The sequence below is a fragment of the Pholis gunnellus genome, assembly GCF_910591455.1.
Source record: "Pholis gunnellus genome assembly, chromosome: 22".
Lineage (NCBI taxonomy): Eukaryota > Metazoa > Chordata > Actinopteri > Perciformes > Pholidae > Pholis > Pholis gunnellus.
The window spans coordinates 5,770,111-5,798,013 of record NC_136549.1 but is presented as its reverse complement, the minus strand read 5'-3'; the positions used below and the strand labels follow the sequence as shown (position 1 = coordinate 5,798,013).

At 41.2% G+C, this 27,903-nt stretch overlaps 1 protein-coding gene across 1 annotated transcript; it reads left to right on the top strand.

The window, feature by feature from the left end:
- Window positions 1-24: 24 nt before the first annotated feature.
- Window positions 25-27,828, top strand: plxnc1 (plexin C1). The gene is made up of 31 exons (XM_079183899.1): window positions 25-1,080; window positions 1,973-2,095; window positions 5,882-6,016; window positions 6,168-6,268; window positions 6,347-6,449; window positions 6,533-6,698; window positions 6,838-6,940; window positions 7,835-7,907; window positions 8,135-8,173; window positions 8,303-8,436; window positions 9,008-9,187; window positions 10,638-10,746; window positions 11,016-11,189; window positions 11,260-11,427; window positions 11,654-11,750; window positions 11,881-11,982; window positions 13,749-13,852; window positions 13,977-14,018; window positions 14,105-14,229; window positions 14,806-15,004; window positions 16,221-16,367; window positions 20,471-20,639; window positions 20,911-21,011; window positions 22,776-22,851; window positions 23,608-23,642; window positions 23,773-23,868; window positions 24,127-24,290; window positions 24,387-24,534; window positions 26,077-26,217; window positions 26,297-26,371; window positions 27,128-27,828. Exons 1-31 carry the CDS (start codon window positions 70-72, stop codon window positions 27,230-27,232), a joined length of 4,545 nt encoding a protein of 1,514 aa, XP_079040025.1. The 5' UTR covers window positions 25-69; the 3' UTR covers window positions 27,233-27,828.
- Window positions 27,829-27,903: the final 75 nt, after the last annotated feature.

The window sequence follows — 27,903 nt, the reverse complement described above, 5'->3', positions numbered from 1 at the left end:
CAGTGACACTGTGGAGAAGAGCAGAGTGCCATGAACACCGTCAGCGTGTGAGTGTTGTGCTGCCGGAAGATGCTGCTGCTGCTGCCCGGTCTGTTGTTCATTCTCTGGGGAGAACCGGCTCGGTGCCTGGAGGAGAACGGAGGCTTCACTTTTGATGGAGACATCCGCCACTTCGCCGTGGCCGCTAACACGGTTTACGTCGCTACGGAGGAGAGGCTGTACCAGCTGAGCCACGACCTGACTCTGGTCCAGAGTCTGAGTCAGAGTGGGATCTTGACGGAGAGCGATCTGACCAACGAGGCGCACTTTTCCCGGGTTGCCCAGACGGGCGAGCCTAACGCAACTTTCGGCGTCAACCTATTGTTGCCGTTTGTTGAGAATGACACGCTGATCAGCTGCGGCGTGATCAAGTGCGGCTACTGCGAAGTGCTGGACCTGAAGAACATTTCTAATGTGCTGTACAGGGAGCACATCCTGGTGGGATCCCCGTGGACAAGCAGCGCGTCCGTCGGCTTCCTGGTGGATGTGGAGGAGAAAAGTACCGAGACCTACATTCTGTCTGCCAATCAGCAATATGAGCCCCCAAAGAGCAGCTGCTCCGTGGTACCAGAAGCAGTGAACCTTCATAATACGAAACACCAACAGGCAGGATCTATATTTTCTTTGAGTGGCGCCTATGTTACCACTTCAATCAAACGATGCCAACGCAGTGCTGAGTTTGTGGATGGATTTCAGATCAATTCAATCATTTATCTTTTCTCCAACCTGCCCTCAAGTGACAAGAACAACAAAGTCCGTCTCATTTGGCTCGAGGGTAAAACAAACAAATTGAAGACTCTCGAGTCTCTGCGGGGCGCGACCCTTCGTGTCTCTGGTGGTGATGGGGGTGAAGGCAGCAAGCTCCTCGCCTCCGCGCTGATCCCGGGCGGGCCGCCGGTGCTGTGGAGCGGCGTGTTCAGTGTGGACGGAGGACAAACCAACACCGAGCTGGTACTGTTTGACATCAGTCCGGATCTCAGCGGAGACCTCGATGCAGATCCAGACTTCTACAATGTGTGCCCTCCTAAAACAGCAACGACGGTGGGTGGTTTTATTATAGATAAACGTTTTGTAGTGATCGGTGTTGTTTCCATTAAAGTTACACAACTAGAATCACGGGCTCATTGTACGCACTGACAAAGTCTTCCACTCTACGTGAAAACCAATGTCCATATGGGTAACGATCATAAAGACATTATATGCTGCTACTACTAATACTAATGTGTTTATTTCATATTATAAGCACAATTTACAAAGTGCTTTAAGAGTGAAATGAATGAGCAGCGTCCTAAGAAGCTAGAAAAATAATGCAAGGAAACTTTTTTTGAAATAAAGAATTTGAGACTTAATGACCTTACTAACTCACATGATTGAAGCTTTTCACCATAGATGTTTCCATGTAAATTAACACAGAAATACGGTTTGAGTTATTTCAAAGTGCAAGCTTGTCTGCTGGTGTAAGCATATTTGAGGAGGGAACTATAGCTTTTGCTCACTGAATTGTCTTATTAAACAAGAACAACTGTAATCCAAAGGTGAGAAGTTGGTTTATGAGGCTCTTATGGAGTTGATTGCTATAAAGATGGTGACAAAATAATGAAAATGTCACTGAACACTCGCATATCACCCACAAGGATATTCATTCCAGAGCAGACGAGGTGAACGAGGTGTAGGCTAAGTACAGCATAGCTCACTGAATCCAGGGAGGGTTTCATGCTAATGCGTATGCCAGAGCTTTCCTGTTGCGGCTCAAACAAAAAATTTGAATGAACATGATTTACTGTCAGTCACAATCACTTGATGACCCAGCAATGCACTTGGTTGAGTTTTGAGTCGTCGTCAGCTATTTCAACTTCCCTCAACACTACTTCAGGAATCTATAAATACCTGTTGGATCCTAATCTGATCATCAGTGTGATCTTTTGTTTCTCAGCCAAAGACTCTGAGGCCGAAGACCGTGCTCTTCAGGCAGAAGTACATGACCTCTGTTCTGGCAGTGAGACGCAAGGCCTACATGGTGTTCTTCATCGGGACAGGAGATGGACAGCTCATTAAGGTGTGTGGAAACACTTATTTAGAATTAGTACTTATGCATGCATGCATGCACCAGATGCTCTCAAGTGTGTTCCTTTAGATTATCTATACATTAATGCCACTGATGTTGATTTAATGATAGGAAGGAGGGCGATGCTCTATAGGGCGACAGACGCTCTCAAATGTTTCCATAACAACTTTCAATCGGAACCGTACTGTGACTAAAGTTGACAAATTCATATTTCAGTCTTCTTAGTGGGGCCTGAAAAATAATGTCCAATTTTTTGCATTATTTTTGGTTAATTCTGACCAGCTACCCGTCACCCCCGTCTTTGTCTCTTCTGTCACTTCTTCATCACCTCATCCTCTGTCTTCTTAAAACAAGTGAAATTCTGCAGAGAGTCTTTACGCACGCTCATTCACATGATTAAAGAATTAAACAGGAAGCACTCCACAGTAACCCTCTGCTCGACACAATGGGCTCTTTCATGCCGAGTTTACTCTCTAAAGTTTTCATAAAACCCCTAAGTGCATTTCTCCCAGCTAGGCAGCTGAGGCCTAACAGAGAAGAATGGCTTTATTATTGACTCGCTAGCAGATGTAACACATAGGGGAAGACACCTGACAGCCCGTGGTAATAAAAAGGTTGATGCAGAAAGTGTCGACCGGTTGTTGCCTTTTCTTTTTGCTAAAGATGATAGTGTGATGATATGCGTGAGGTGTAGACCTATAAATAAGCCAGCTCGTTCTTATCATAAAATCAAATCTTATGCGACGCATCATGTATTGGGAGAGTAGCTTCACTGTCAGGGTAGTATGGATGTGTAACCAAAACTCATCCCAACATACTGTCCCTCCTAACATCAAAGATTCATTTCCTGTCACAGTTCACAGTGCAAACACTCAGAGGGTAGGAAGAGTTAAAGGCAGTTTTATCTAACAGGGAGAGTTTGGGTGTTTTGAAGTGGGTTTGTATGAGGTGTTTATCGATAGTCGGTTTATTATATACAATAGATGACAGTAGGTACGGCCACAGTGTGGAGTAGCGGACGGTAGTACCAGCATGAAGGCAGCAGCAGCAGCATGTATTGTATCCACCCCAAAGAAAGGCCCATCTAAAAGAAAGATACACAGGATGTTTCCAACAGGTGAACAGAAGCCGTTATCTGTGCTCTCGCCAAAGCCACCAGACTCCTTTGGGAAAAACACTCCTGTGATCTGCGAGGAGAAATGACAGGTTTTTTCGAGTCTGGTGACTTTGGCAAAGAGTATTGACAGATACAACGGCGGACCTTTAGGCGGACCTTTATTTTACTTACTGGTACTTCTGCCTGTTTCTCCAAACTTGGGGCATTGACCCAAGGGCGTAGGTTTGGTCTCAGCATTGGTAGGGACACTGCCAGCCCCCCGCCATATAAAAACAAACTTAGTTGATATTATGTTGAACAGGCAAACTTTATTAAAATATATTAACATTTGTGTAACTTGTAACTGATTTAAACAAAACAGTAATAAAACCTTAGTTTAAATACAAAACAGTATTCTGCACCAAATAAATAATAAATAATTAAATAAATGAATAAAAAACATTCTGCTAAAATGCCAATATACAGTAACAGTATATTCTATATTCAAAATATATATATATATAAACTTTTCCCAGTTGTGCAGCCAAAAAAAAAAAATCTATTCTGCAGCACTTAATAGGCTATAAATAAAGTGATTTCCTCCTTTATGCAATTATTAGTAGTGCTGGGCAACGATTAACATTTTTAATCTCGATTAATCGCATGGATTTTTTAAAATTAATCGCATTGTTATGGCAAAGTTCAATAATGAATTCAAAAGTTGTGTATTGCGCACTTTTATACTGCTATATGAACAAAAGTGCAATAACATTTGTTTTGCAAACACCTTTAACAAAGAAGGTGCTTTTTAACAGCAGTATTCCCTTTACACAGTAGCAGTTATATCTCTTCACTATCTGTGCTCAGTGTGCTGACTTTATGTGAAACGTTCCACTGCTGTGCAACATGAATAAAATGTTTCTGCACGTTTCATCATGACAGTCAGAGCATGTGAATGCAGCTCTACTGTTCATCAATATAATGCTGTAACTCAGAGGTGATGATGGTTACCCAGCGATCAAAGAATAAAGACACTTTACGCACAATTTAGGTGTATTTTCCCTTTAACTCACGAGATGCAGGTAGCATGTTTTATACTTGATGTGAATATAATTCATACTTTGTTGGCATCTTATTCTGAAAAACGGATGTTCGTCTGAAGAAACCGGATGTTGTCTCACGTTAATCTTTCCGCTAACTTTCAAAGTCCTTCGCTCCCGATCTGTGCCGTTTGAATGAGTTTACCGTGAATTCCAGCATATAGGTGCACTAACATGTAAGGTCTGAGTTGACCACGGAGATCTGAGTGTCTGACTTTACCGCAGCGATGTCCAGTAGTCTCGATTCCTCCACCGCTGCCAGTGAGCAACGGACTTTCAAAATAAAAAAAAAGCGCTATAAAATAATTGTCGGCGTTAATTAATTAATGCGATAACGCGTTAACTTGCCCATCACTTATAATAATACGAATGAGTTTGCAAATATATTGTGCAAAATATTTTTTCCTAACAGGCAATTAAAATTAACAAAATATTGGCGGACATTTGTGTCTTTCCCAAACTTTGGTCATGACTAGTCCCTATGGACCATATGCAAACCTACGCCCTTGCATTGACCGTCATCTATACTGTAGGTAATACACCGACTATGTGGGTCATACAACCCCACTTCAAAACACCTGAACTATCCCTTTAAATATTTGTCAGTCAGCAATTACCAACAGGTGTGCAGACAGAACAGGCAATCAGATCCAGGGGGAGTCAGAGAAAGGAGGGCAGGCACAGAGACAAGATGCAAGTCAAACAAACGGGTAACTGGCATCAAACTCAAGCAGGTTAAAAAGAAAATAGCCGCACATCTACAGCAGCACGATAAAGAAGGCTGATTAAAAAGCTGCCCTCCATATGCACCGAGAGTGATTGAGGGAAATTAGGTACAGCTGTGCAGACAGGTGTGTGGCCAGGTGATTGCCAGAGGAGGGAAACTCCCTAAAGGGGTGAGTGAAGCCTGACAGAACCTCAAAAACTCCAGGCTGAAGAGGGAGACGCCATGACATTTCTGCTTAGACATGAACGCTGGGCAGCACAAAATATAGTTGAATCACATCCTGTGTGCTGGTAAATTGTTAAGTTGGGCAACACAGTGGACGCTACATGATGTGAACATAATGTTCTGTATTAAGACTCAAAGACATCAATGGTTTAAGATTTTCCTCAACAACCTAAATGATAGTGGTAGCTTGGAAGAGAAACCGGAGCCACAGACTCACCAAGAAATGCAACTAATCCTCTGCTGAATCGCCACAGCCATCGCTTGCAGCAGCAGATACACTTTGTATTTGTTAGCATGAATGGCTCTTAACTAGCTAACGTTTTTTGGCAGATTGTATCGATAGTTGTGCTATTTGTAGATAATGAAATGAATTTCCTACTATGATAAGCCAAAAGGTCTGCTGTGAAAAAAGGCATATTGAGAGAGCCAAACAATCATTTTCGATGGCTAATTAAGCCTTAAATGGATTTTATATTTTGACCAGAGTAGTACCCTCTCTCCAGCCGTTTGCCTGTAACTTCATGTGCAAAGAACATTTTTTTAATCCGTTCATTAAACCATAACCGTTTGGTATTTACCAGCAGAGCAGCTCAGTCTGAAACTAAACAAAGCTACGTTCTTGTTGTCAGCTCGCTGTGGACAAGAACTACCACCCCACCTGTCCCAGGGTGCTCTACAGGGCCAACGATGACCGCCAAGTGTTTCCCAAAATGCTTCTGGATCAAGTGAATCATAAACATGTGTACATGCCATTACAGAACCAGGTAGGTGCATTGCACATGCGTCATGTGTAGGGCTGTGGTGAACACTGAGAGATTATGAATACTTACAAATGTCCTGATGTTTTCATTACCACAATGTGATATGTGCGTACGCTGTGTTTCAAAGTGTTGCTGTGTTGGTGCTTTGTTCTAGATGAAGCGCGTACCCGTGTCTGATTGCAGCACATACACAAACGTGCAGGACTGTTGGTCTGCACAGGATCCATACTGCGTCTGGTGCGGCTCTAAAGAAAGGTCGGGGAAACAACATCTGCAGTTGACACCTTTTAAATGATCATGAACTCGGTTAAAACATTTAGTTTCTCTTCCTAGTTGCACATTTGAAGATGACTGCCAAGATTCAGACTGGATATCCATTCCTGATGATTTTCAACCGAAAATGGTTTCCTACAGAGTAAAGGACGCCTCTGGACAGGTACAGATCACATGCAAGCTTTGAGCTGTACTCATGACTGTCACATGTTTCTCCTTTAAACACTCTTATCCTCCTTTTCTCAGATCACACTAAACATCCAGACACACCTCACTGTGGGCCAGGAGGCTCGGTCTAACTTCGCCTGTCAATTCTCCACGAGTTCCAGTGAGCTTTGTAGCACAATAAGCCCTCCTCCACAGTTCCCACAATGCACCTGCATCCTTTCAAATAGTACACTTCCTGCTGAAGGTCAGTGAGTAATGGATATAATATCAATCCAGTGAATTAAATACCTGATGATCAATGACTTTCACACTGTCACAAGAGTCTTTGTCCTGAATATTATGACCAAGACTCTGATATTCACTCTACTATTGTCACCTAACAGGCCTGCCTGTCACAGTTAAGTTTAGACTTGGGACGACACAGTTGAGGGAAGAACTGAAGCTGTTTGACTGCTCTGAGATCAGTGGACCGCCAACTTCTGTCCTGTGAGTACATAGTCAGTCAGATGCATCACTGATGAAATGATCAGGTCTCAGGTATCGAAAAAAGAACTGTTTAAATTCTGTTGGATAAAAGCCATTGTTCCTGCAAAGCCTCATACTTTCATTGTCTCCAGGTTTATTGAGCACCATTGTGGATCAGTACAAATAAATGTTTTAGCTGTTAACTCAGCCTCAGGCATCCAGCTGACATAAGACACACACAAACGCATACTATGCCACATATGATAATGACCAAGAAGAGAAGTACATAACAAATAAGGACAAAAAGCCCAATACATGAAAAAGATGTCATAAAGAAATAGAATAAACATTCAACAACAAATGTAAGAAATAAATAGTAAAAGAACTACAGACAAAAAATACAAAAAAAACTCAAACTTATTCACTGACTTAAGTGGAGTAACTGAGTCATTTTCAAACAGAACATTAAGTCCCCAATCCAGTGGGAATGAGAGGTAGGGGCAGCATGTGTCCAATCGAATAGCTTGTCGAGTCTTTAAGGAGGTGAAGGCTTGCATCCCCTGTTTGGTTTTGGGCAAAATGTATTCTTGTCGGGGAAGGGAGTGTATTTTCTTAAGGCAAATGCCATCTGAAACATTGTAATCAGTTCTTTTCCTATATTTGACATTGGTGAGTCGCTAATGTTTGAGATGAAAAGCCTCGTAGCAAAGCCTCATTGTGCTACTAACAAGAGATGGAACGAGCTGCTCTGATGAAAACAAATCAAACGGCATAAACGGACTGCTTAGCCTCACACTTTAAATATGTCTGGCAGTGGTCATGAAAACATGATGCAGGATTACTATCATGTGGTCTTTGTGTCATTATGATTCAAGTTTTATCAACAACAGGTGATAACATTTGTTTTCTCTTCAGGTGTCGGCGGTGTATCGAGGCTGGATGTGGCTGGAGCAGAAGCGGCTGTTCCTGGTCAGATGGAGTGAAGGATGTAATTATGCATGTTTGAGCCGTTTGTAAGATTGAAGACTATGACTGTATATCATTATATGTATTACTAGTTAAGAAGAATTATTTTAACTCTTTCAAAACATATTTAAGAAGAATGTTAACTTCATGTTGGCTACATTTAGCAAATACCAGATAAGTTAACAGGAAGTCAGTTGAGTACCTTTACTGTGAACCTGCTTCATCTCTTCCCCTCACTTCCTCCTGCAGGAAGTTTGCCAATTGATGGAGTCAGAGATGAACTTTTTTGTAAGTCTGAACCTCAATTCTCACACATTCTTCCTCTGATGCTCACCTCATTCACATTCAGTGGAGGTTCAAACATCAGTACAGGGTGAAATGCATTAAAACAGATTATTTTGTGTGTTTTACTGTCAGAAACCGGAGATCTCCTCCATCACTCCCAGCGTCGTGTCTTTCTACGGCAGAAACCACGCAGTGTTGTCGGGTTCCAACCTCAGTGACGTGACCAGAGTGAGGATCCAGGCCGACCTGGACTGCACTGCACACGAGTGAGTCAGTTTATAAGTAGATAAAATCACACTCACACTAGAAATTACAATTTAAAGATAGCAGTTATTACCTCACAGGTAAATTCCACCCATTAGCCAAGTTGACTGTTAATTCAATACTTATTGGTGACTGTCTAATCAATACTATATGTGCACCGCTCTTTCCTAAAGTCTAACTGGACTTTCTTATGTATAATAAGGCTCAATCAAGGAGATTTAGTTTGAGGTTTTTAAGTACTTCTACTTCGATGAGGCTTGCGTCATGGTTCATACATGCTTATTATAAACTTGTTTTGTGTCGCAGCAAGTCAGAAACCTTTTCGTTGTCAATGGTGCAGCTGCTGATACGTGAGATGCCCAGTTTTTAGATTTAGGAAAGCCTCAAAATCAAAATGAGTGGCATTTCCCTTTTTAAGTATAAACCTGTGCACCTTGTGCTCGTCAGCGCTGTTGCTCAGACATTTTAGAATCCGAGCATCAACTTGAAACTAAAGCTGACTGTGCTTCTGCTTAATATGGTTAATATGTCAACGTGTTGATCTCAGTGAGGCTAACTGGTTTCCTCTCTCAGGTCTCCTGTATGGAACCACACTGGTGTGACACTAACGTTCCACATTCCCAGCACCAATACTAAAGGCACGGTCAACGCATGTGCTCTCCTCCCAGACGGTAGTTGCCATGGCAATGCTAAAATCATCTACCAGTCATCCCCGTCCTGCACCGGCATTGCACCAAGGAGCAGCTGGATCAGGTATGACCGGATATGTTGGAATATTTATACAGCCAACACAACATGAACTCTTAAAGCTTTTCTGTGGATGTGTAAATATCCACATATATATATATATATATATATATATATATATATATATATATATATACACACACACACACACACACACACACACACACACACACACACACACACACACACACACACACACACACACACACACACACACACACACACACACACACACACACACAATATGTTTAACATGTTTATCGTGGTTACTTCTCTCTTTCTTATCAGGCCACACGGGTTGATAGGAAATGTGGTCTACACCATGGTTATTATAACTAATTTGACTACTTCATTTTATACTTTGGCAATTACAAATGCTCTAGACAGCACTGTCAACAAATCTATCAAAAAGTGAAAACTTTAGTTTGCTATTTTGGGATCTGCCTCCAGTGCTTTGTCACTAACTTCAATACATTTTGCTCAGACCTATTCTAGGAAACATTGTCAGTCAGTGAGCAACAGATAACAGTTGCGGGTCATCTCATGGGGAAAGAACGCCACTTCCCGAAAGCAATGTCTTTCACCATTACACCTCTTCCCCTTTTTTTTAGTTGCAGCAGCTGAAAGTGTCACTTCTGTCTTTTTACCCGGTTGCTTATTAAGGTTAAAAAACATTTGATGTGCATAAGTCCAGAACATACACGTACAAAAATCAAATAATCCCAGGACCATAAGCATTATTATGTATTATAATATTAAAGTTTTCAGTCTGGTGGTTTGTCATTTATACCCACCAGTCAGCATGCACAGCATTCAATTAGCTCCCTTCAAATCCTTGAAGGAACTCGTGTATTAACAGCAACATGTGTTGGTTTTGCCCTGCTAGCTGCAGGGCTTATGAACGACAATATTGGTTCCAGAGCAGAATATCTCAACGATTGAGTGGCCGAGACATTCTTCCTGGATATTCAACATAATGTCTACTTTAAATTTCATGTTGAAAGTCAATGGCTGATTTTGATCAAATGTGTAGTTGATCTTTATGATCCACTGAGAACACATTCTAGACTTCACAGCTGTTCCTCTATGTAAGCTACACTTTTGTAATGTAATCTTAAATTATTTTCTTTACATTTTCAATATGTTTTTAGTTTTTTCCCAATCATATAGTAGGGTTAGTGAACACTGGAGCTTCCAGGAGCCACAATAAGAGATGTAAACGTATGTTCTCATACGTAGGTAACCCTGATATAACAGTGGTAGCCACACACGTCTTTTTACCATCATTTCAGGCCATCGTGGTAAGAAAACACCTTCTCTGGTTTAGAGCGCTGCAGAAATGAGAAAACGAATGACTTGGCATTGGCCTATCAACTATTATTGACAAAGATACATCATCCCTGGAGCACAATCGAACATCGTCCTCTCTGATTGGCTGCTGCTCTGTTTCTGATAGTGGGAAGAGGAAGATCAAACTCACGGGATCCCACCTGGACTTTGTGGAAGGGGTCATGCACAACCACGCCCTGCAGGAGGTCAGACCTCCCCAAAACATAGACCATCAGGTAGCCCAATTATAGTGCGTTAGACGTCATTTTACGTTATCACATGTAACCTTTTGCATTATGTCATGTGTCACATCATGCTATGACGTGTCCTTGTGTTATGCTGCAGCATGTCCTGTCACATCAACCATCGTCACATTGTTTCATTGCATTATGCTGTTTAATTGTCATGTCACATTACTTCGCTCACCATGTCATGATATGCCATAAACAGATTACAGATTAACAGATTGTTATGTTATACTCTGTGTTCTTTTTATTCTCTGCAGAATCTCACCTATGACACACCTGCAGCTGACAAAAAGGTTTCGAGCAGCACTTTGTTTCTGAAAGTAGCGAATGAAACCTTGGCCTGCTCCATAACGATAAACTACTATCCAGACCCCGAGTTCACTAACGTCACATCCACAAGGGCGGTGGACGGTGTCCGCATCACCTTCCAGGTAATGCATACCTTTAACACACATGCACAAATGGATACAAACAAGTTCAAAATTGTTTCTGTTATTTCAGAAAAAGGCAGATAAACTGGAGATGACCCCAGCAGAGGTGTCAGTGTGGGGCGTTGAGGGAGGAAACCAATACCCCTGCGTCATGAAACCCAATGAAACCAGAGATGACTTTTTCATATGTGAGATTCAAAGCTCAAAGGCAATCAACGCTGAATTTCAGCATTTATTGGTAAATCTTTCAGCCACACAACAGTCTAGACAATTCATTAGAGAAATAAAATGTACATTTTATTGTGATAATAGTTACAACAGTACAATGTGCTGCCAAATACACCCAATGTCTTTGGAAGTGTCTCGGTTCCCGTGCAATGGTTACTTAAACAAAGTAGTAAACATGCATTTGTGCACTGTAAAATTCCTTTCAAATATAGTGTGATTTTTCACTTTTTTTACAGATCATGTATGGTGACAAGACGGTAACACTGGACTTCAAATCTTCATTGCAGCTGTACCTGCTTCTTTTCCTTCTGCTGATACCCTGCATTATTGTTGGTAATAAACACAAAGAATGGTTGAATGACACATTTTGGTCGACTACCAGCCCCAAAAGCACATACAGGTCAAGACTCATTTCTAATTCAATGAGATAAATGACCTTTGTCTGCTTGGTTTTATCTTTCAGCGGTGTTGCTCGTCTACCGAAGCCAACAGAAGAAGCTCACAGCTAAGATGAACAAGCGTATGGAAGACCTGGAGCTCGACGTCAGGAATGACATTAGACAAGGTCAGTCTTTTGAAGCCACCCCTGTAGCATAATCGACTTCTCTGCTATACATCCGTATACTCCGTAAACCCAAAAGGGCTGCTTCAACCAGAAGGAATAATGATTTGCATGAGCGTTACGGTGGCAGTTGTACATGTAGCCATCTTGGGCGACCACAAAGCTATTTAAGCAAAGCTCTTGAATAGCTGCTTTGCTTTTAGACAACAGAAATGTGGCTGTTTTTGCAAAAACATGTTATATAATAATCCTGTCTATCCATTCATGTAAATACCATAGGTATTGGGTGGTATCTGAACTAAAACTCCGGTATTGTATCACCACTATTATAACATTTCTATACACTACTATAGTTGAGGGCATGCAAATCCCCATCAAAGAGTAGTGAACATAGTTGCGATGGTTTTTAGCCACCCATGCGGCATCACCCTCTGAATGACAATGTTAGTCAGCCCACGGCTTCGGTCCAGACTACAATATCTCAACAGCTACTAGATTAGACTATCAGATTGTCAATGCATTTTCTACAGACATTCATGGTCCCAAGAGGATGAATCCTACTGACTGGTGATCCTCTGACTTTCCCTCTGGCACAGTCATGACTTAGAATATTGTTTATTTTTAGTGAAATGTCTCAACAACTATTGGATGTATTGCCATGAAATATGGTACAGACATTCATTATTTTTGTATCAGTCTATACATATTTATTTTTAGGAAATTCTTGCATTTTTAAAGTTGTACAAAGCCTTTATGATTCCAAAGGGAGCTGTGTAAAATCTGATAACTTGCCTCAAGTGATGTCTCCTGAATCGGTGTCGTTTGGGACTGAAGACTACAAGTTAGAAAATTTAAAAAATCTGCGGGGATGAAAGCATAGAAGACGGACGAGTTGCATTGTGGGTGACGTAGGCACCGGGTTTTGACAAGGAAGAAGAATGCGTGGAACGGAAAAGATGACGTCTCTGGTTCTGCCAATATTTATGTTGATTTTTTTAAAACTCCAACAGAGAACTCCACAAATGTAGCATTTCATTTCGCACCATCAACAGATCAAAATTAGAATTTGTCCAATACTTTATGACCAAATACCTGCAAAACTAACAACATTCCCATCAGCCTCAGCTGTATTTAGTTTTTATTGCTAGTTGGTGAATGTTGACATACTATAACATCAGACTATGATGATGAACATGTTAAACATTATACCTGCTAAACATGAGCTCGTTAGCATGTACCACTGTGCCTGAATTTGAATTTCAAATTGTAGTTCCTGTATCTGATTGTGACATGACAAATGGCTGAACCTTACACTGGCCCTGAGTTGTTCCACTTCACGGTACTATCTACAGATAACTCGGCCTCGACACACAGTTCCTTTTGATGAAGTGAAATGCCCTGAAGGGGTTCCTGTTTCTGTTGCTATACTTGTCACAGATGTACGGTTGATGTTAAATAGAAATGTTAACACGCATACACTCACACAGGGCCTTATTTTGTAGCAATCGGCATTTGGCCTGCAGAGGTGTAAGAACAGTTAGTGATTTGCAGCACCAGTACAGTCTGAGTCAACCATTTTCACTTCGTCTTTTTGCTTGTGACCTGCAAACTGATGCTTTGCACTTAAGAGAAATATATGGAATCTGTTTGTTTTTCTGTACAAGGTGTTTTCTCCAGACGTGCCAGGTTCAGCCACTCAACACACACACACACACACACACACACACACACGTCTATATCCATAAAAGCAGCCTCGCTGTCTTCCACAGGTTTTGTGGATCTGCAGACGGAGAAAGCTGACCTGATGGAAACCGTTGGAGCGATTCCTTTCCTGGACTACAAGCACTTTGCCTCCAGAATCTTTTTTCCAGAGGTACATCGGAGCTGGAAAACAATCATACAAACTGATGCTGCGAACTGTGAGCTATGAAATCTGATCTACATGTAGTGATATCATTGCCAGATTAACAAAGCCACCTTTTTTTGTTATGTTTCAGAGTGAATCTCTGATGGCATTGTGTATCAAAGACATTGGTCAGGTAAGGTTTGACGCCAGCTGTTGTTGATGTCGGTACCACTTTGTAACTCTGTCGGTGATATGTTGCTGTATCTGACCTGAAATCAGGACGTGGGGAAGGTTCAGCTTGACGAATGTTGCCAGGGCTTGTCCAGGCTGCTCCAGGATCAGCTCTTTCTCACATCTATGGTGCACGCTCTAGAAGAGCAGAAGAGCTTCACCATCAAAGACAAGTCAGTTTGTGGTGTCTTGCAGTGCGTGATTGTCTCTTGCATGCACTATTGCACAACAGATGTCTGAAGTGTAGTGCTGTTGTAAGTCTTTCTGCTTGACAAAGTCGACCGCACTCTATTCTCACCTGGTGTGTATTACTGTGGTCTATTACTACCATTACTTACTTTGTTTTTGTCTGCTCTTGTCTATTTCATCTTCTTTAGTCTGTTTTTGATTCTGCCCTTTTTATGGTGGTTCTTGTTCTATCCTAGATCCAGTCATTTCAGAAGCTGAAACCAGATGGTGTTTGGTATTTTTGCTTGAAAATGAGTGAATTGATTTTTAAGATAACTGCAGAATAGTTTTCTGTCTCACTAATTGATAAATCAACAAATAGTTGAGTCCGTTAAATAGTTGTATTTTCCTTTTCTATTGCTCCCTCTTTGCGCCCTCGTACCCTTTCATCCATTCAATTCTCCCATTTCTCATTCGTTTTCTGTTTTCCCTTTCCTCTGTATTGTGTTGTGTTTGAACTTGCATCCTGTTTACTGTCCGTGCCTTCTCTTGTCTCCTCACCTTAATCTACTCTCCCCCAGGTGTGTGTTGGCTTCATTAATGACCGTAGCGCTACACAACAACTTGTCGTACCTGACGGCGGTAATGGAGGCTCTGCTTACGGCTCTGACTCAGCAGAACAGCAACGCTCAGCCCAAACTGCTGCTACGACGCACTGAGTCCACCGTGGAGAAACTGCTGACCAACTGGATGTCCATCTGCCTTTACGGCTTCCTCAGGGTCAGTTGCTCTTACGTCTCTTTTAGTTTTTGCTGTTCTATACAACTTCTAGGAAAGGTTCAGCTACTTTAACCATGCTGGCATCTTGGCTGTAGGGAAGGGCAATGTCTGTGTCCACTACTGAATTATAGTAACTTCAGAGATCCCATGACTCTCCTGTTGCACCACCATCGGGTCAAAATAATAATTTCTCATACATTTTGATTTATACTCGCATACCTGCAAAACTAATTATATTCCCATCAGCCTCAGCTGAAATGTGTGTTTATTCACAATTAGCAAAAGTTAGCAGGCTAAAACACTAATTTGAGATGGTGAACATAATACCTGCTAAACATCGCCATGTTAACATTGTGAGCATGCTGACATTGGGATTCAGCTCATTTGCATTTAGCTGAAGTACAGCCATAGAGCTGTTAGCGCAGCTGTAGTCTCTTTGTTTTGTTTGTATCTTGTTGATTCCCCTCCTCGTTAGTTGTAGAATTGGAGAAACTTGCATGTCGACAAAACACAATGTGTGAAATAAACAGGAAATGTGCTGTGAAGCTAAAAAAAAAAAAAGGCCATCAAATGACAGCATAGAGAACAAGTATCAGAATCCAGGTTTTGTAACCAAATGGCTGAATATGTGAGCTGTAAACGAGTATTTGCTCACCCAGACTGTCTTTACCAATTTTCATGATAACTAACTGTGATTGGATAAAGCTTTTCATGCTAAACATACGTGAGGATTTAGCTTACTGTTGCACCAGACTACAGCATTGTTGTCCAGTGATTGACTTTTGATTATTAAGATTATTAGATCTTGTTCTTTCATTCTTTCTGTGAGGTCCCAACAGGCTATTTACCAATTATTTACAGTCACCCCAGAAACTAGAGTGACTTCAGCCATTTCATAAACCACATCCTATTCTGTTTACAGACCTAAAGGAAACATTACCATGGTTACAGACATTAGCTCTGTTCAGCTATCATGGAATCAGAGGGTGCGTTTGTAAATGTAAGCTGACGCTCTACACAGAAAATAAGAGCGCTGTTGTTCGAAGAAGCAAAGCGTCCTATTTCTAAATTAAATTAATGAAATTACAACGTTCCTATCCATATGTATAATGCAATGCTACCTGTGTATAGTTCAACGCCAAAAACAAAGATGCCACAAATTCAATTTCCCCACCGTTTGACCGACTGACTCATTGGAGTTCCTGATTTTGAGCAGGAAAGTGTTGGCCAGCACCTGTTCCTGATGGTGAGCGCTCTCACGCAGCAGACAGCAAAAGGACCTGTGGACTGCGTGACCGAGAAAGCTCTGTACACACTCAGCGAGGACTGGCTGCTGTGGCAGGCTCAAGACTTCACCTCCCTGGTACACACACACACACACACACACACACTCACACTCACACTCACACTCACACTCTCTCTCTCTACCTACACCTCAGGGCATTAGCACTTGAGCTGATTACTTGGGTCCAGACAAGAGGTCATTTTGTGGAATTACTGAACTCTTGGGTACATTGCTCTGTGTCAGTATGTCACAAGTTTAGTCAGTTGTGCTTTTACATGTGGAAAGCAATCATTAACACTTCCCTGTTCTTAGTTCTGTTTTTTAGTTTGGTAACGACAAAACTGTACTGACTTAAAGCTCTGTCTATATAAATATAAACACAGTACCCCCACGCTTCTAATACGCACACTTGTAATCAGAAAAAAGCACGTTTGCTACACTGACAGTTTTATGTAAGCTTGTCAAGTACACAGCGGCTGGTACTAGACCACTTCCTGCTCCATATATTTTAAGGCCTCTTCAAACATGCAAAGCTTGGCTTTATTTACAGCATGTTTTTTATTTTCATCTTGAAATTTCCCGGACGTTGCGCAACAGAAGTTCTGAAATAGTTCCAGAAATGGACTGGCAAAATATATATATATATAATTACTAAACCCATTGCTTAGTTAACAGGGATTTGTTTTAGAGATAAATTATCTTTATTCACATTTAGGCTTTTCATGCATGCGGACGTTGGCATTTAGCTCAAAGCACCGCTGTACCCAAGTACATCCTCTGTGTGCTGTGTGGGTTTTTTTTTTTGTCACACAGAGTATTGTCGAGGCTGGAAACCTCACGACAGGAGGAAGGCTGCAAAACCTTCGCCACTGCTAACTTTCAGCAACGGAGTCTAATCAAAAACTAACTGGATCCAATTTAAAGTCAAAAATAGTAATTTAATAAAAAAAGATAGCAGATACAACTGCAACCACGAAGGTAACAATTGCAACCTAATGTTTTACAAATGCAATCTGAAATACACCATGCATGGTAATGTTCTTGAGAACAGAGACCACGTGCAACTCCACTCACAGGTCCGACCTGGCCGGGTTTCTGAAAAACGGATTTTGCCGTGACTCCAGCTTGCTCTCTCAAGCATTCTTTTTATGTTCTTTGATGGTCAGAAAGCGTCCGAAACCTGTCTCAAAACACAAAGGCCGTCATCCGGGGTCAGTGATTGGCTTCCAATCGCTCTGACCCCTCCTTCATCGATCCGCTGCTCATCTCTGTGGCTGGGCTCCTTGTGACATCACCTCTGACCTGCCCTCTGTCCTGCGGCCGCATGGTCTTACCCAGGAGTCCTCTCCTGTTGTCTTACGGCAGTCTCTGCTTCTCATCAGTTGTCTCAGCTTCTCCTCCCCTGTCTCTGAAAAGCCTCGCCTTGAATAATCCCTAACTTTCCCTGAAGGCTATTCTTCACAGTGTTTAAATCCTCCAGTGATTATGCATTCATGATTTCAATTCATTCAATGTGTCAATATACTGTAACATATAATATCCTTCATGTAAACATATTACAAACATATAATTCATTCTTTAGTAAATATTTTGTGACTCAAACATATTTTACATTTTATTATTGTGACACCTCTATTCACCACTAACTAAAAGTTCTTAAACCATCTGAAAAGACATTTCCCAGTCTTGTAATAACGTTACAAAACCGCATCCTTAATTAGCAATGAGTATAAATGACTTCTGATGCAAAATGAGTGATAAGTACTCACTGACTGATCGGATCCTTTTCGGTGTACAGCACTACTGTACAGTGCTATAAATTCTACTACTAATACTTCTTAATACTGTAATTCTTCAGAGTATTACGGCAGGTTGTCGGTGCACAGCGGCTGGTACTGAACCACTTCCTCCTCCATGCCCTCTGCAAGGCAGTACAGATTCAAACAGCTGGACATGGCTGTATTTATTGCATCTTTCAGGGTTATCTTGAGCCAACTCCTTTGCTGGACGTTGCGCAACAGAAGTTCTGAAATAGTTTCAGAAACACGCTGACAAAAATATACATCAGATTACTAATTCAAAAAACTATTAATAAACAGGGATTTTGTTGAGAAACTCAATTTACTCACCTTTTAGACTGATCAAAGTTCAAAACCTTTCATGACTCGGTAACACAAGTGAAACTGAAAAACAGACATTTCCTACCAGTAATGAGATGCTACTGTCTGTTGTCAAACAATAACACTAAAAACGAGAGTGAAAGATGTTTAGTTATGGCAAGAAGGCATGTGTTCAGAAAGATGATGAATAGCCTATTAGTATATGAAAGTGCCCAGTTTTGTTTTACTGAATACTTCTACCTCTGCAGCTCATTGGCATGTATCCCTCAATTTAAATCAAATGTTACATGTTTAACCGCCGTAGCATGCATAGCCAGCTTTAAAATTGAACAGACCTTGCATATACCGTCTTTTACTGACATGAATGTGCTGCTTCTGATGAGGAGTAACCCTAATATAGAGATCCCATTTTCTGCTGTGACAGAACCTGTTTAAGGAAGCAGCTACTCACAGTTAGTGTTGACGAAAACACTAATTCAAGGAAGTGGCGCGCCTCTGCATTTCTCAGATTAAACACATCAATGAACCCACACACAGTATGTTAAGCTCACTTTGAATGCACTCTACTCCTCAGTGCTAGAGAGATGTTCCTGGCACTTTGTCTTCTTGGTTATTTCATAATCTGGGTAATATTATCATGGGAATTAAAGCTAGGGTTGTTGATCTTCAGAAACTAGCAAGAGTACACTAGATTCTCTAAATAATCCAACAAAACCCAGCCAGGTGTTGCCAACTCTTATCCAATGGCAGGAGCTAGCAGCACTAGCTCCAAAAGTTGCTGAATCTCGCGTTTCTTGCAGCCCGTCCCTCCAAAGCCACTCCCCCAAATATTCAATTACATGGCTATTGTTACTCACAGCTGTCAAGCTAGCAGCTTGTGGAAGACTGGTGATGCACAATGAGTGCACGGGCAGAGTTCACGCACGCAGGCAGGTAGGTAGGTAGGTAGGTAGGTAGGTAGGTAGGTAGACGGGCAGGTAGCCCGTCCAATCATTTCATTCAGGCCAGAATAAATGATTGGACGGGCTCATTATAGTCCAGCGACAGCCTCAGACACCAGATTCTTTTCTCTTGTTTTTGTCAGAGCATTTCATTTATTGATATAAAAAATATATATATATATATATATATATATATATATATAAATTATTATTGACTAAAGATAATTTCAACAAATGTAACAAACGTTTCTAAAAAGCATTACCCACACTAGCGATTAGATTTTAATCTTGTTTTCAGGGGCTTTTTAATGTTTTAGTCTCTAAATATTTTAAGAATCTACAACAGTTATTCCTGCAAATGACCTTATGTTTCCCCCTCAGTATTACATGTTTGACAGTAAGCCTGTACATGCAGTAACATGTTTGTAATTTGACAAATAGCCACTAATTTCTACACGTCACCTGCACAGTCTTAATGCTGTTTAGATTTTAGCACATAAAACACATGAACACCCTGCAAACAAACTGCATATGTCCATAAACCTGCAACAGCAATGTATCTGTTGAGTTCTTCTAATGTAACACTTCACTCTGTAACATCTTCAGCACTCTGTGTTCTCTCCTCTGCAACATTTCCTTCTCTCTGCTGCTCCAGAGAGTCGACACGCAGCAGTCATTTGATCTAATCTAACAAACCACCAACTCACTTTACTGCACATTTCCAACCATTAGTGTGTGTGTGCGCGTGTGCGTGCGTCTGCAGAAAGGAAATAATATGGAGTGTGATGGTACATTAACTCGTACAACACGAATGTGAAAGCCTTTCAGTAACCACACCTTTCCTCAAAGATCCCTGCAGCTGTTCTACTTTCCAACAAAGAATGAAGGATGACGTCTGATGGATCTCTAATATCTTTCTTATGCGTTAAAATATGAAACGGGTGTTGTTTCAATGAGGCTTTGAGCATTATTGCTAATTTTACCAGTTTTCTGACATAAATTCAGAGATAGCTGTTTAAATCTTGGGTCGCTATATAAAGATCAGACAAGAGTTATTGCCGGTAATAAGCAAATCCAATGACACGTCAATGTTGTCCATGTTTCTGTCTATTGTTTGCAGAAGCTGAAGGTGCTGTTTGCAGTGGGCAGTAACGGAGAGGTCAGCGAGCCTCTGGAGGTTAACGCTCTCAGCTGTGACTCAGTGGAGCAAGTCAAAGAGAAAATCCTGTCCACCTTTAAGGCCAAGTTTGGTTTCCCCTTCAACACCCACCTCCGGGATGTTCGTATCGGTAGGTAACAGTATGTGGGTCCCACAGTTACAAGTCTTGTCTGTGTAGAAGGTGGTGCATCAAATGTATGTTCCTCCGCGGCTGGAAATGCTTCCCAACAAGTGTACTAGTTCCCCCTGTTTGAATAACATTTGCAACAAACTACAGTTTTAGGCAAATTCCTGAGCTTCTGATAAAAAAAAAATCTTTAAAAACGGGTCACAAAAATATACGTCTTCTAAAAAATGATTTTCACACAGTGTAACCATACTTGCTCTCTTATTCCCACCAGAGTATGAGAAGAATGGATTGTTTGTTGCTCTTGAAGAAGTGGATGCGAGCTCTGAGGTCATCGGGGAGGTGACGATGCTCAACACACTCAAGCACTACAAGGTGATGAATGGGATTATTTTAAATATGTGTGTCAGTGGAAGAAGGCTCTCAGCTTCTGTCAAGCTCATGTGTGTGTTGAAACGCTGCATCTCATGCCAACCTGAGAGCAGGGTAGCGGGCCTGTGTCAGTTGGCACGACTCCCCTCACTCTTTGAGTATTATTGTTCCCCTCTCCGCCCACAGGAGACGGGCATGTAAGTATTTTCTGTGGTGGTTGTTGTACAAATATTGAAAGACGGCCTGACAGACACTGGCTCCAAATGTGAAATATCAAACCCTTCGTTACAAATGCCTCCCTCGATAGTTTGAACATCAACAGCTTTAATCTGACAGAAAAAGGTTACATAGTTCCGCGTGCCATTGGACCCAAAAAGCAGAGAGAAGAAGCTGTTTTAGGTCATCGAAAAGGTGACACAGCACCACAGAGCCGCCAAAACAACCACCAATGTGTGGTCTATGTGGTGTTGCACTAAAAGAACAAAAGGCGGATGATCAGACAACGGTCCTGCTTTCTCAGTATTGACTTCTTGCACACTGTTGTTTGGGGACTGAACACAAAAATGTACTTTTACTTTCCTTACTTTGAAATTTGCTGTTAGGACTAATCATTTCCTGTAGGCCACAACAGAATTTAATTTGGAACAACCGAGTCTACTGCATCTCAGTGAGAGACCCCATCTCACTTTGTCATTAAAACTTACAAGAAGACAGACTTTTTGTTTTACAAGAGGAAGAAAAGAAACCTACTGGAGTAAGAGTGGTTCGTAATGGCTTCATAATTGGATCATGGAGTCTTTTTTTTTTGTGTCAATCTATCAGAGCACCATCAGAGCCTGTGAAAGATAGACTGATGGGCTGGACAGCATAAGCCATATTACAAAGCCACGACACAACTCCAAAAAACATGATTAGTTAAGCAAGCAGCAATAGATGTTGCAATAAAGAGGTTTCCTTAAGTTTCTGAAGGCTGATGTTTCTTCAACATCTCCTTGCAACACATGGATCTGAGTGGTTTCTGTGGTTACATGTGTGAAAGGTAAAACTGAAACTGTTTATTGCAATATATATATAGCTCCTGCACAGAATCTATCACCGCAAAATGCATGCCAGTTAGATTTTTGTCTGACTTGCTCTGATATGCGCACACGTGGGCAACAATAACCTCAGGAGATCGATGTGGCTGCAGTTTTCAGAGCCAGGCGCAGCACTTACTCGAATGCAAGACCCAGAGTGTGATGGGAAACGCCTGGCTGTCGCCAGATGAAAGATCTGATTGGATCTTAGTTTTGACAACAGCACATTTAGTAGAAATTCAAATTTTCTGTGAAATTGTAATATTTAACGCTATTGGTCTCGTGTTGTGCAATGAAGGTTTAATGTAAAAACATCTCTTGTTGTTGATATTAGTAAAGCTTATTTATATTGCACTTTTCAAAACGAGCTTCAAAGGGTTTTACAAGGCAGACATGAAAAGAACAAAGGATAGAATACAATGCCAGACACACCACGTAAACTTATATTTATGCATAAACAAATCTGAACGTGGTCTGTAAACTACAAGTAGCCTACAGATGGGATCTAACAGGATGTGACTGTTTCTTTGACTTCCTGTTTATTCTTTCATCGCTGCTGGAAACTGACCGGCTTGACCAAAGCTTTTTTTCCAACGCCTCCCGCTCTCGTCCACCATTCAGGCGCAGCGTATCTCAAACCTATCGTCATTTATTAACACTTCTGTGTGTTGGTCTGTTTGTTCTCCTGCAGGTTCTGGATGGAGCTACAATCAAAGTGCTTTCAAGGAAAAGTCATCCTCCTCTGAGCCCGCAGGGAAGTCTGAAGGGTAAGAGCTTAGAAGGAAAACATTGTTTAATTCACGTAATATCATCACCACTCTTCTATAGATATAGATGGAGCCACAAAGGGAATTATCGTGGTTTAGCAAAAAGCTAGCAAGTTCAAATTAGATAGGAAATCAACAGAGCTTTCTGGTACATGTTGTACCTCCCATGAAACCTGTTCACACGTTGAGCATGAAAGTCCATTCTTCACCCTGGCATCAGTACGTGTGGCCAAACAATCTCGAGGTCCTCTCTCTGTATTTGTCTTGCTACTTCCTACAATCATGATTAGTAAGTGGAAATGGCTGATTTGTCGTTCATGTGTCCTAAAACTGGAACGTGGTTCACGTGATGTGAATTGACACCAGAGTTGGAGAACCCTGAGACCCGGTATAAAGCTGTCACAGACGTCCAGTACGAGCACCTTAACATGTTGATTGGGTGGACTTTATTGGTACAAACAGCTCTGCGTCATATTTAGCCACACACTAACAATATGACTTGTGTGCTGCTGCCCTACCTGCACTGTGGCCTCTATTTTAGTTTTGATGGGGCACAAATCAACGTACAGCTGGCAGTACACATGTGAAACTAACAAATAGCAAATGCCACAAAATGTTTCGACCATCCATGGAAAAAACGTTGCATATTTCACCTTTCAATAAATCCATAATCACCAAACCAATTGCTGGATGGCAGAGAAGTTGGCTTATTATTTCTGGTAATGATCACTGTTCATTTCTGTTCATTTCCTTTAGACGATGAGAACTTCTCTGGAAAATACTTCCACTTGGTAAGAGGCAGATCTAGTTTTATGTCTGCATATCACCACACGCACACACACACACACACACATCACTGAATACTATAAAGGAATTGAGGTTGACGAACTTAAATGGTTCTTTATTTGCTCTTTTCTGCAGATTGATCCTGATGTAGACGAGGACCACAGAAAGAACCCAGAGAGGAAGAAGTTAAAACTGAAGGAAGTGCACCTCACCAAGCTGCTCTCCACCAAGGCAAGAGGAACCAGCGTCATTTCACTCAAACACGCACCAACACTAAAAATACCAACACCAGAGGTTTTACCACCTGCAGCACTTTTAATGCTGCAGCGGAAGCGTGTCATTTTAGTTATCCTTGAGTCTACACAGGATACGCTTAGGCACTCTGTTGATTGCATGTCACCTGCATTTTGGAATTTAAACTTATCTTTATATATTTCTGAACTATAGGGGAAAGCAGGAAATGACATTACCCTGTTCTCCCTCTGTAAGGTGGCGGTGCATTCATTTGTGGAGAACCTGTTCAGATCTATCTGGGGGACGCCGCACAGCAGAGCCCCGCAAGCTATCAAATACTTCTTTGACTTCCTGGACACTCAGGCAGACAACTTGAAGATCACCGACCCAGATGTCCTGCACATCTGGAAGACCAACAGGTATTGTTGGATCATCCAAAGCACTGTGGACAGTTTGAGAATCTTTAGTACAGAGGTTTGCCGTTAAAACACCTTTTCTTCCTGACACGTCTACAGTTTGCCTCTGCGCTTCTGGGTCAATATCCTGAAAAACCCCCAGTTTGTTTTTGACATGGAGAAGACTCCCCAACTCGATAGCTGCCTAACTGTCATCGCTCAGGCCTTCATGGACTCCTTCTCCCTCAGCGAGACCCAGCTGGGGAAGGTAACGCAAGAGACAAATGTCTTGTAATTTACTATTACAGGAAACACACGTGACCTTTTCCATTTAAATTAAGCTATGAGTTTTCACTGTTAATTTACCGTCTCAATTAAATGTCGACGCCTCCATGACCAAGTTAAGCAGACGAGACTGAGGACAACTATGTAGAAGAACAGATGTTCACTTTGCCTGATATGTAGCTTGACAGAGTTCTCCACGTGTGCCCTGGTGTTCTCATGTTTCCTTACCTCAAAAAGCATTATATTTTGCGCAGATATCATTTTGGACAAATATTACTGGGTACATTCCATATTTCAAAAACACAAATATTGACAATTTGTATAATTCTTTTTCTCAAGGAGGGCTCGCCACTGATTCTTATCTTCTAAAAAGAAAACTTTGTGTGCAGGGACTTTATCTGTGGTCATGAAACCACTTGTTTCAGCTCTCTTCCTCTCTGATAACATCTTTGTTGGACAGTGAATTACTGTGTTAGGATTCTGATCATACTGAGTGGGTGCGTTTGCTCAAAGAGTTGTTCTTTGTCTCGTAGCGGAGCTTCACATTGCTGCTTTTATTAATCACCCCGGTCTCTGAACATAGGAGACATCCTGGTTCTGAACTGCTGTGGGAAGAATTAACAATTAAGAGTCTGTTCATGTACCTCTTTTTGTGAAATAATTACTCGGTCTCTCCCGTGTGTGAGAATCTCACGCAAGTCGGGAAGTTTATCAGAATGAACTTATTTGATTGGCTGAGTTGCATCACGTGAAATGATTTACAACGCATGTAATTGGTCGGTGTGTTTCCTGGACCGCTGAACGAGCGCCGTAAATGCTAGAAAACCTGCGCTGGTTAAAATAGAAGTGCTCCGTCAAAATAAAATAATTCCCGGTTTTAGGTCCGCCTATTAGTGACTTATTATATCATTTTTCGACATACTATACCTTTTTAAAATTATTTTCAACATACTGTAACTTATTTTACTTTTCCGGCATGCTACACTACAGACATTTTATACTTTAATATATTATTTCTTGAAAAGTCAAGACTTTTTTAGGATTAGGATCTTTATGAAATGAAAACAAATCATCATTCTTCCACCAAGCCATGCTGTTATTCAGCGACATGGAGTGGTTGCCAAAAAACAGGCACAGTTGAAAGGATACTGACAGATTGTGGTGAATATAATTTTTTTATCTGGATAGTTCAGTTGATTGGTTGGTTGGTGGGTGAAGCAGTTTTTATTTATGTTTCCATTCTGGTACAGCGTAGTACAGTTTGTTGTATGTCCAAAAAAGTCATCGTATTACTATACAATAACATTGTTGATAAATGTCATAGTGTAGCATGATGAAAAAAGTAAAATAAGTACGTTTTTTTTTTTAAGTCATAGTATAGCATGAAAAACATTTTGAAATACATTGCGCCTACAGAGGTTACACAAGCAAGTCTTTTTAAGAATATTAATTGTTGCTGATTCATTTATCCACTTTAATTAGGAGTTTGAGTCACACTATACCTTGAATATTGTTGTTGTTTCAGCATGCACCAACCAACAAGCTACTCTATGCCAAAGACATCCCCAAGTTCAAACAGGAAGTAAAGGCCTACTACAAGCACATCAAAGACCAGTCCCAACTCACAGAGTCAGAATTCAAGGAATTCCTGCAGGAAGAGTCAAAGGTAATGTCTATTTCTGTAGTAAATCTTTTAAAATTTGCACAGTGAAGACCAGCAGTTATTGGATGACTTTTCATTTCAGAAACACGAAAACGAGTTCAACGAAGCTGCAGCCCTCAGAGAGCTCTACAAATTCATACAGCGATACTTCATCGAGGTCAGTCCTGCTCTCGTCTGGTTTTGTTCTAACTATATTTTATATAATCACTGCGTTCTGCTCCATGTTGATGCCCCCTCAGTAAAGCTGTAGTGGGCAACAAACTGCCTGTCTGAGTTTTAACAGTGTGATACCATTTAATCATAAAAAGTTCACAGTAATCATACGGTCTGTGTCGTGTGTGGGTGACGGCAAATCTAAACCAGGACACTTCTAGCCGCAGTATGAACACAGCCTACAGAGAGCAAGATGAGTAATGCCACAATTCATTTCAGCTGGCATTTGAATCGGTGCGATCAAATGCAGCTCAATCGGTGGTGTCAATAGTAGGTGAGGTCCTAAGATCTAAATCTCATATTGGATCAGTTGTGTTGCTCATGAAGGCGTTTGCACAGCTGATCAGAGGTTTTCCACATTTCATCTGTGATGCTGGCATCAAGATTGAGTTGTGAAACAGTCACAAGACACTTGGAGAGGAAATGAGACCTTTGATTTACCTCAGCAGTCGTTTCCTGTTCAGGGTGGTACTCTTTCTAAATGTAACACTGCAAAAGCCTTTACAAGCTAAAAGAATCCTGCTGTTTCTTTTCACATTCTACGCTGCATGTTGTTGGACAGTACACCTGAGTTTCATGTATAGGTATGAATTAATTGAAAGGTGTGTTTGGAATATATCTTACTGACATCATTTGGACGAGATTCTAGAGATGGATTTTTTAAAAACGCATTACAATTGCTCTTTTGTCATTTCTAAAGATCAAAGACAAGCTGGACCAAAACGGAGCGCCTACTGAGCTGACGGAGCAACTACATCATGTTAAGAGCTTGTTTGATGAACTAAAAAGCTGCTCCTGGAACTGAGCCGCCATACTTTTACTGGGAACTTTTTTTTCCCCAGAGTGGATCATCTCCTGCTACAAAGATGAGTTACTGCCATTACACGAACAAGTGAGGAGTTTTGTGTCTTAAAACCCCTTTTGAAGAGACTGATGAGGCTCACATCACATCAGTCATTTAGCAGACTGACTTACAATTCAGATTCTATCATCCCGTAGGCACCGCTACGGGAGCAATTTCTTTTGCTCAAGGATACATCGACATGCAGAGCCTGAGATCGAACCGCCGATCCTCTGATTGAAAGACGGCCCTGCTCTCCACTTAGCCACACACGACTTGTCAGTTCTGTAAAGAAGGAACCTTTTACTAAAAGCACTTTAGTAACGGTCATGTCTGATACATGTTCAGTTTTATGCTACAGAATTTGTGTTGGATTGAATCCAGTTGTCAGGAAAAAAGTGACAACTGTTGCAATAAAGTTTAAGTTAAAATATTTTTAATTACAACAGACTGTATGTACAATTCACAGCGCCTATTATCAACTCCTCTGTATAAAAACCTTTTCCCCCACACTGGCTTCTGAGCGAACAATACATCTCAATACAAAGATTGAACCCTGAGGGCGTTGTGATCAGTTTTTTTTTTTAAAAAGGTGCAACATATTCTGTAAATGTTATTAAAGTCCATTCTAGTGC